Source organism: Setaria italica, chromosome VI, assembly GCF_000263155.2.
Source record: "Setaria italica strain Yugu1 chromosome VI, Setaria_italica_v2.0, whole genome shotgun sequence".
Taxonomy (NCBI): domain Eukaryota; kingdom Viridiplantae; phylum Streptophyta; class Magnoliopsida; order Poales; family Poaceae; genus Setaria; species Setaria italica.
Window position 1 is genome coordinate 35,596,313 of NC_028455.1, and position 10,115 is coordinate 35,606,427.

Below are 10,115 nucleotides of genomic sequence, written 5' to 3' on the forward strand. Positions count from 1 at the left end.
TCCACATTTGTTCAGTGGAGGCAGCAAATGATCACTGATGGCAACAACCACGGCACTGCCTCGCCATTCAAGCAGCTGCGCATGATTGAATCCACGGTGAAAGCTGAAACACATTGAACCTTTCTATTACAAGCAGTCAAAGTGATACATCTGTGTTTTCCTCTTGCGAGGACAGCAGGGTAAAAGCTTACATTACTACACCATTCTAAGCTTATAAATACTCTCCTTCAGCATGAGGAGCTGAAGTAATGTTAAATTAGATTACATCATCGTGGGCTCCGATTTTTTATGGCCCCCTTGGATCTCATACCTCCAACAAACGAGCTTTCTCGTTTAGAATCGGCCCGGACCCTTCCCACAGCTCCCACAGCTCGTTCCGTAACCATGACAAGTACATGACAGGCCCCAGCGTCGATGGCACCTGCAAGCCACAAACTCTGTCAGAAACAAGATCATCCGTGCTACAAAGCGTGTCACTGTATCTTGAAAGGCCACAGCTCAATGCTAAGTGATGCATGTGAGCAAGTCACAGAAGCACAATTCAGAAGAACCAAAATGGCATTGATTTCTGAAACTTGACTGTATAATCAATAAACATTTACCAGGTAGAGTAAGGCAGGCTGGGGAGACTGAGACAAGATCCCAGCAGCTAATGCAGCTACCAGGCCTACACCATACCCTGTTAGGGCATACCACACATAGTTTCGCCGCTTTGAAGAAGACACATCTGATGGAACGTTCACATCTTTGTGCTTCCGGTTGTCGAAGAAGAGTACAAGGGCTAGAAGCATCCCTGGAATGGCCTACCAATGTCGCAGCAAACAAGTGCACAACTGATTAAATCTAGATCATCAAACAGAAAACAAGAGCTTAGATAGGGGAGTAAGATTAGTAACCATGTTGCTTTTATCTGAAAAAATCCATCAAGGAGAATGCACATAATCAACAAAACAGTTGCAGGCATACTGTCTCACTGACTAAACAGTCATGAAACTACATGAATGTAGCTATAAGTGTAATTCCAAATTTTTAGGCTCCAAAACTAGATCAGACATGTTTTAGCTAACTATAACATGACACCTGTTACTTGGCCTGCTTGTACTAATTATAACATGACACATGTTACTTGGCCTGCTTCTATCTCTGAAGTCTGAACTGAGAAGTTTAGAGCAGAACAAGCAAATATGAGGTTGAAAATGCTTTGCCTAATTAGCTATAGAATTTGTACAGCAGTAGACTACATTATTGTACATCAAAACTCAATCAAGCTGATTTAGGAGTGTAAACACTAACAAGTTGTCGCCATCTCTTCTTTACATGTGATTTTCATCAAGCATAAACAGTTTTTACTAAGTTAACAATCAGCTTGTGATTTGGCGATTAACTTAATCTGAACGTAACATACACAATTACACATAAGCAACACAGATAGTGTGTGGCTCAGCATAGTTTTGATGTACTAATAGCATAATCACCAAGACTACTAATCCTATAATGCGCTTCAGGATGAAAGTTGAATCACAGCACCAAGTCTTTGAAACTGGAAAACCGCGATATAAATAACTTACCATGTCTCCAAGGCCAAGCATCATGTAATCACCAGGACTGCTTCCTGGAACAATCCCACCCAACAAATTCCTCGGGAAAACTAGCTTGACTGGAAGCTCCAGCTTCTTTGTAATTAACTGCAACCCAGGCAGACTAAGCTTGTTTGCTACTGTATGAACAGGATTAGATGCCTTCTGAGTGGCAACTGAGACCATAACATTTGCTCCAAAAAACCTCTCTGAGAAGAACACCCAAAAAATATCATACACAAACAAGCAGACCAGGAGCAACGCACAAATCTTTATGTTGGGAAGCCTCACATGGCTGACAAATGCTATACATATGGAAATCCCCAGGACATTATTTAACAACCAATGCCCTGAAACCAGCCAGGCTAACACTGTGGTTATGCAAAAGAGCATCAGCAAACCTTGCAACCGGGTAAACGACTTTGAACAACACCTGGACACGAACGGATCCATCAGATTGAATTGCGTCTTGAGGTAGGTGATGTACGGAGACAGGCAAAAGAACAGTGCCATCGCTGAGGCCACAGTGGTAAAAGCGGTCATGAGATGCGAGACAGATGAGAACAGGTAGAACATCAGCAGCAGACTGCATGAGCTTGCAAGGGGAATCATTAGAGCCTGCGACCGATCCAATGTAATGGAAGCCTCTGAAAAATCCAAGTTCCTCTCCATCTCCTTGCCATAGTCCAGAGCACGCGACGCCGATGCATACGCCACAGAAATGGCTGTGGCAATGAGAGCAAGTGATGCAGGCTCAAGCAAGTAGGCCAGCTTCCACAAGGATTCCATCCTATGGAAAATCAATCGAAATCCACCCTTGTTCTATGCTCTGACTAACCCAAGTATCTTCCACCTACCAAGTCAAAACAATAAACAACAGCAAGAATCAGGATAGCTAAAATATATAAAGCTTGATTCGTTCTTCTTTGTTAATCGCCGTGTAAATTCGCTAAGGGAAACACTCCGGCAGATGAAATTCGACTAGAAAGATTGAAGTTTTTGCAGCAACGATGACAACTATATTGGAAATTCAGCTCTATGTGGGACAAAAATTGAGCATGGGTAATGGGGTTTCAGTCGATTTCTTTGGCAAAAATAAGCTGGAATGAGTGCCCAGTCGATTTCTTGGGCAAAAATAAGCTGGAATAAGTGCCCCCGCGGCCACGCACCTTGGATAGTCCAGTGGGGGAAGAACCTGGTGGAACCACGAACAAATCCGCACTTAACACGGCGGGGAAAAAAATGAAAGATTTGGATTCGATTGCTGACCCTCCCGGAGGGAAAGGATAAGGGAAGATCCACAGAACAAAGCAAACTATTGGAACAAGGGAATCCATCCTTCCTAGCAAGCTGATTGGGGTTCCTTACCGAGGGAAGAAGAAATCAATCCAAGTCCTCGGTGGATCTCCCCGGCGTTCCGCGTCACGGCACGAGAAGGCGGAGCTGCGGAGGAGGAAGGTTAGGCCTGGTAACACTCGCGCTGTTGGGTGGAAGTGGAAGTAGGCGTGCGAGCGAGATGCGGCGCGGTCAGGCGAGGAGGATCGGTCGGTCCGCCTGGGATTCGATTCACGAGAGCGATTCAGGGATGAGAAGAAATCCCCATAACCCTTTTTTTTCTTCTTTTCCTCTCGATGATTAGTGAGACCATAAACGTGCGCTATTTAGACTTTTTGATTCTCTTTCCTTGTCAATTTGCAACTTTCATCTAACGGAACTACTAGCGCCCGGACGTCCGTTCCGGGCGCAAAAATCGAACGCACTCGCTACCGTCGGATTCAACACGTGTCAGCCGTTAGATGAAACACAAAGGAGATCGGGACAAGTCCGCACCAATCATAGAAAAAAAAATACCCTAGCGTCAACTCCTTCACGCGGGTCGGGACAGGAGCGAAGCTCCTAGCTTCGCGCCGTGCCGCCCAGATCCGTTGGCGCCGCCGCCTAGATCCGCCCAGATCGCGCCGCCCCGACGAGTGAAGATGGCGCATATCCTCAAAAAATCGGAACTCCCCCCCCTCCAGATCAACCACATGGCGGCCGCCCCCCCCCCCATTGTTGCTCGGAACCCCTCAGATCTATGGATGATTGACCTCAACACGCTACCAGGTATGCCACCCCCCATTGTTGCTCGGAATCCCTAAATGTCGCATTGAATTCTTCGAGCAAGCGTGATAATTCACTTCAACACCCGCCCCCAGGTCTTTCGAGCAGCGTCCATGGGGGATTGGCATCCCAATCGAGTCTCCAAAAACGGTAGGTATGATTTGTTTGGAACACTAGATGTGACAGAATCTTATACAGTTTTGCAACATCTAATGATACCATGTAGCACATTGAAAAACAGTTATTGTAACATCTCAAAATGCTCATAGGTTAACTGAATGTTACATATAACTGTTGCGACTCTCTGTACAGCGCCTCGTCGGACGGCCGCATCAGGGTGTGGCCATTGGACGGCAGAGCGAGCGAAGGGCAGAGCAGCGGCAGGATGACAACGGTGGCAGCGCTACAGTCGTCGCCGCGTGCGACAGCTCCGTGAAGTGTCTTCTCGCCGTGGGCGACGGTCTTGTCCTCAGCTCCCACCAGGACGGCAAGATCAGGGCGTGGCGCGCCGGCAGCCTGAAGGACGGGTCCCGACACCTCGCCCCGCGCGCCGTCCTGCCGACCTTCGTCGACCGGCTGCGGACGTTCCTGCTCCCGTGGAGCTACGTGCAGGTCCGGCGGTACCGGTGGCGCACCTGGGTGCACCACGTGGACGCGGCCACCGCGCTCGCCGTGTCCTCGGACGGCGCGCTCCTGTACTCGGCGTCGTGGGACCGGAGCCTCAAGGCGTGTGCGGCTACCGGGGTTCCGGTGCACAGAGTCCGTCGCGGCCGCGCACGACGACGCCATCAATGCGCTGGCGGTGTCCCCCAACGGGCACGTGTACACGGGCTCGGCCGACAAGAAGATCAAGGCGTGGAGGCGCCACCCGGAGCGGAGGAGCAAGCACGTGCTCGTGCAGACGATGGAGCGGCACAGGCGGCGGTGAACGCGCTCGCTCTCGGGGTCGACGGGAAGGTGCTCTACTCCAGCGCGTCCGACCGGTCGGTCGTGGTTTGGGAGCGCGCCGGCGACGGGCGCATGGAGGCCACCGACACGCTCAGAGGGCACAAGAAGGCGATCCTGTGCCTGGCGGCGGCCGGGGACGTGGTGTGCAGCGGCTCGGCGGACAGGACGGTGAGGGTGTGGAGGAGGAGAACGGAGAACACGGGGTACACTTGCCTGTGACCGCGGTTCGTTCGGTGGCGCTTGTCTGCAGCGGCGCATTGGATGGTGAAGTGAAGATTTGGAGCGTGCTTGTTCCTTGCTTGCTTGAAAGATAATAGCAATCATGTACAAGTACACCCAAGATTATCAGGATCCCGATCCGCACTCTAGTATTTTACGCTGGTGATTCACAATTCTAATGTGCAAAAAAGTCAAGTACAAAAAATCAATCTTCTTTCTATCCGCCGGTCTTCCCCATCTCGTTAGTGCTACAATCAGGGGCGAAGCCAAGTTAGGCTTGCCGAGTGCACGGTCATCAGGAAAAAAATAAAATTTCAGAAATTATAACTTAATTTCCACCACTTGTACACTTCCTAAACTCCGATGCGTGCACCACCATCTGGCCCAGCAGCCCACGCTTGCTGCGCTTGCATACTTTCTTTGCAGGCAGGACAACGCAATAAACAAACGGGTAGTTCAAAGCATTGTATTAGAAAAAGTCCACACGGACGGGCCAGTGGTCGTGTGTTAACAAGCCAAGTGTGCCGCGTGCATGACGAGCAAGAGTTGCACTAGTAGAAAAATCACCTTCCATCCCCAACAAAAATCTCGGTTGTTTTTGAACCGGGACTAAAGATAGTCTTGGGGCCAAATTTTGTAGTCTGCCAACCGGGACTAAAGGAGGTTTTTGGTCCCGGTGAAAGATCCAACCCTAAGATGGAGATCTGTAGTCCTGATTAGTTAGTCTCAGTTGGGAAAACGACACCCGAGAAATTGTGGTTGCTCAAAACGCAAAAACTTCGTCGTCCAGGTTCCAAATTGCAAGTTTCAAAAGATGGGGAGGCATCATTCGCTCATCGCCAGCTGCTGCAGCATGCCTCCTCGCCAGATCGGTGCCCACAGCCTCAAGCTGCTCGTAAGCTTCCTTTTCTTTTTCTCTCCGCTACAGCATCCTTCCGGAATCTTGTTTTGCTCCAAATTTCAATGGTACGCAACTAATTTCCTCACAAATGTTTTGGGTGCAAATCAATTTGTTTGAAGTAATAATGTAGTGTTTCAATTTCTTTGGTCACCAATTCTGATTCATTCATTTAAATTGCAATGTTACGGTCTGCATTTAAAGGTTTTGCTTTTGCAAATTGCAACAAATAGGCAACTAAGAAAGGATCCATCAATACGTGAGACTTGGGATATTGGAGTAATATACAAAATTATGTAATTGAGGAATTGGTGTAATAATATTGGAAATATGTATTTTTTATCTCTTAAGTATTTTGGAAGTGTCCCTCATGCATACTTGGAACATTCTAGAAGATTGTGGAGATCTCAAGAGACTAACTTTCCCATGTATAAGGATAAGATCATGGGAAGGTAAGAAGGTTCTAGAAAATTGGAGAGAATGTGTGAGCCATAATTATCATGTTTCATGGTGAAATAGTGAATACTCTAGAACTAGATATTTTAGCATGCTAGAAATATAAGAAACTAGATAAGAATGAGGAGGGTTCTAGAGTTAGGATATTTTGTATTGAAGAGTGTGGAAATTGCTACGTGAAAATACCACAATGATCATGAACACCTATAAATAGAGGTGCTCCCTTCCCTCCTAGCAGATTTCTCAACAGTGTGTAAGATAATTATTAGCATATACATGCATAACATAGTGTAATTAATAAAGATCAGACAATCAGCTGAGAGACATGACCTACCAAAAGCCTTTGGGCTTATGACTATATTTGCATTGAAAGGCTAAAGTTTAGCACTAACTCAACCAAACAAAAGGGTTAATCGGTGGGCTAAACTTTAGTTAAACCTAAAAAACTGTAAAAACATTAGTTAGGATAAACTTTAGTTAACCAAAAAAATGTAAAAGTATTATTTAGGCTTAAGAGCCTTATACTGTATTCCATCATGATAAGTAGTGTTTCCATTATGCTTAAATATCTTTATTGTACACTTGTTGCCATAAATTTTGTCGGCTCCGACCCAACTTCCGCCGCCTTTGTTCATTTTACGATTAAACCCACCACCTCTACCTGTCAATTATAGGACGAAATAAGCTATGCCATGGCATGGTTGTGATAAGATGAAGGAAAGGGAAACTGCGAACATGCACCTCAGTCACAACAATGTGGCACATCAAATTAATCCCAGATCTTCAAATAAATTTGGAAATGCAAAGGTGAAATTCATTTCTTCCGAAGAAGTGGCATTATTGAATAGAGGGAGGCCACCATATGTTAGGTCAAGATTTGCTGTGTGCCCAAGTAAGGGTCATCCGTCATCACCTCCAAATACAAAACACTCGTCCAATTTGAAGTGTGTATCCCCCAGCAGGAGTGACACACAAGTGCAAGCCCTGAAACGATGTGCTGCTGCAAGTCATGATCAAACAAAAATTGAGGATAGGTCATATTTTGCTAAGTGCCAAAGGAAGATTCATCCTGCATCTCCTCCAAGTGTGAAGCAGCCATCCAGTATGAAGTCAATATCCCCCAGTAGGAGTGACATGCAATTCCAAACCCTGAAACAATGTGCTGCTGCGAGTCGTGATCCAGCAAAGATTGAGGGAAGGCCAGATTTTGTTATGCGGCAAAGTCAAGTTCATCCTGCGTCTCCTCCGCATGTGACATTATCTGCTTCAGATATGTAACTATGGAAGCATATTTTATCCTGTTGTTTTAATATTGCGGTTCAGGAATAGCTCAGTTCCCATCCTCTAGTATCATGACATTTGAAAAGGGCTTAGTTTTGATATATATGTATTTCTGCGCTATATTTAAATTTAAGTTCTAATGCAATCTGAGGATTTAAGTGCACTAATCAAATGATCATTATTGTGCTCATTTTTCAATGTACTAGTAGTCAGTGATACTGGAAGCAAATCTGAAGTGGAATCTCTGAACCAGAATAGAGGTGTGATACTCTCCATCAATCCAAGTATGGAGTATACAAAACGCCCACCACCTGCAATTTGTTGGATGTGAGTTGTACACCCTGATAGTTTGCAATAACTTCATTGCAACAATATTTACCTTTATTATGGATTTTTTCTAACTGCAGTAATTAGTTAACTAGACATGGTTTCTTAATGATATGGATGTAGTTGCTGTTATCTGTATTTCTGATGCTGTATTTTTAACTTGTAAGAAATTCTAACAATGTTGCATTGCTGGACTGATGCTCTTTAACTCTCTTTTGCTCTTTAGGGGATGTTTTCATGTCTCTGATGTTGGCATAAATCTTAACCTTGGTAGATTCAAAGCTCAGTTTCCATCAAAAGTGTCATCCAAAGTTTATGATATTGTGAAGATGATACCCAGTAATCTAGAGTTGGAGTTATTACCTCGAATGAATGACTGGCCAAAGTCTTTTGAGGCTTGTCGTCCAGTTTATGAAGACATCGGTTTGTTCTTCTTTCCTAATGAACCTGATGGGTAGGTTTCTATTGGTTACCGTACCAACATTCCTTCATGCATATTTTACTACAAGTATAACTACAACTATGCTCTTTCAAGATATGTGCTAAAACATATTAAGTCAGTAACCATGCTTTCATACATTCAATTTTATTCTGCTCGTTCCTTTGTTTTTAGGCGTAAAAAGAAGCACTCTTATCTTTTCGAAGAATCCAATAAATATGTTCTAAGGGCACGTATTAATGGCATAAAGTTGTTGATATATTCGTCAGAAGTTCTCCCGCATGACTCTCAATGTAAGTGATTCTATTCTCTGTTCCCTTCCATACAAGAAAAGCAACCACCTGTATTGCTTTCTCACTATATATGATGGTTCTTGTCCAACTTATTTGCTTTGCAAACCTGGAAACGAATACATTTCAGTGTCATGAAAAGATATCAAATGTACTACGTATGTTCGGTGATACTCTAATTTCTATCATGGTAACAGGGATAGATGGTGAGTGCTACTTATGGGGAGTTTTTGTGAGGTTGGAGGGAAAGAGCGTACCTCGGCAATTTGGTTCAACCACTACATGACCATTATGTTTCCCTGGGCATGGCAGTATACAACAGCGAAAAGGTATATAACCAAACTGTAAATTATGTTGCCAATGAAAGATATGGTTGGTGCTGCTTTGATGCAGTTCTGGCTGTTGTGTCCTTTTTCATTGTTGGTCTAATAAAATGGAGAATATAGCTGAAACTATGCTCTTTCAAGAATTTTTTAAATTTGTTCAAATCCCTAGAAAGGGTAATATCATGAAAGAACCTAGCAAGGGTAACATCAAATTGGGTGTGAAAGGTTCATATTTGGAATTTTTTTTTAAAAAAAGCTATTGCCCTGCATTTTCTTAATAACTTTGTAGTTTTAATCTCTGGACCTGTTGAATCTCTGCTAGGATTCACTAAGTACAGATATCTAGCTATGTTCTGTAAGTCTTATTCCAATTACTATGATCAAAGGGTGGAGAAGAATAGGAACAATATTGCTAATTTGATGCCTTCAGAAAGATCCCGGCTGTCTCTTGTCTAATTTGATCAAAATCATTTCACGCAGTTTGTCAAATCCAGAGGTGGTCACGTGGACGCTCCGTTACATGTACCAGTGGCATCTTCATAGTCATTGCAGCTTTTGTATCCATCTGATTCTGTCCTTGTGACCGAAGGGTTGAGCTCAATGAATTGGGAGGATTCCACCGCGCTGGTCTATAACAATGCATGCTTTTTTTTTTTTGGTTCTGATCTGAATTCTGAAACTTACTCCTGTATAGCATAGCAAGCTTGTCTAGCAAACGCTTGCAGTCCGCAACTTGCTTTTGAGATGTACATCCGTTGTTTGCCATATCCTTGTTGGTTTTGCCGACGATTCTATTCTACGTGTATCTATATACACGTCTTTGAAAACAGCGATCGAGTTGCGATGACTTGGTAGAGTCCTGCTCCAACGTTCACCGGTATCAGATACCTCGGCAAAACTAGGAAGAAATAAGATAACCTCTGTGGCAAATCATTATACAGTAAGCACGAGCGAGTACGGCTCCAACACCTGAAATCGCGATGGCCGATCTGCAACCTGAGTCCAAGTGTCCGTGTCCATGGCGTGTTACCCCGTTGGTGATCAAGGAGCTGGAGCTGGACAGCATCATCAGGAAGTTAAAATTATAGTACAGCAACATAAGACACTAATTGAAGATATAAAAACAGGGAAGAAGGCAAGAAAAAAAAGATTTATAGTATATGTTGCAACAGTAAGTTAATGATGTTTCATCAATTATCCATGAATGTTGCAAATAAGAAAATAAAAGCCAACATTTCTGCAACACAGTAAAGC

At 44.4% G+C, this 10,115-nt stretch overlaps 2 protein-coding genes across 2 annotated transcripts; one reads left to right on the forward strand and one right to left on the reverse strand.

Annotated features, from left to right (window-relative positions):
• Positions 1–99: 99 nt before the first annotated feature.
• Positions 100–3,216, reverse strand: LOC101782061 (signal peptide peptidase-like 1). The gene is made up of 4 exons (XM_004974155.4): positions 2,946–3,216; positions 1,569–2,430; positions 603–803; positions 100–421 (listed from the first exon to the last, which is right to left on the reverse strand). Exons 2-4 carry the CDS (start codon positions 2,364–2,366, stop codon positions 305–307), a joined length of 1,116 nt encoding a protein of 371 aa, XP_004974212.1. The 5' UTR covers positions 2,367–2,430; positions 2,946–3,216; the 3' UTR covers positions 100–304.
• Positions 3,217–3,790: 574 nt separating this feature from the next.
• LOC101757362 (protein JINGUBANG-like) lies at positions 3,791–4,844 on the forward strand. Its single transcript, XM_022827813.1, has 2 exons — positions 3,791–3,874; positions 3,990–4,844. The coding sequence occupies exons 1-2, from the start codon at positions 3,791–3,793 to the stop codon at positions 4,842–4,844; spliced, it is 939 nt and encodes a 312-aa protein (XP_022683548.1).
• The last annotated feature ends 5,271 nt before the right edge of the window (positions 4,845–10,115 follow it).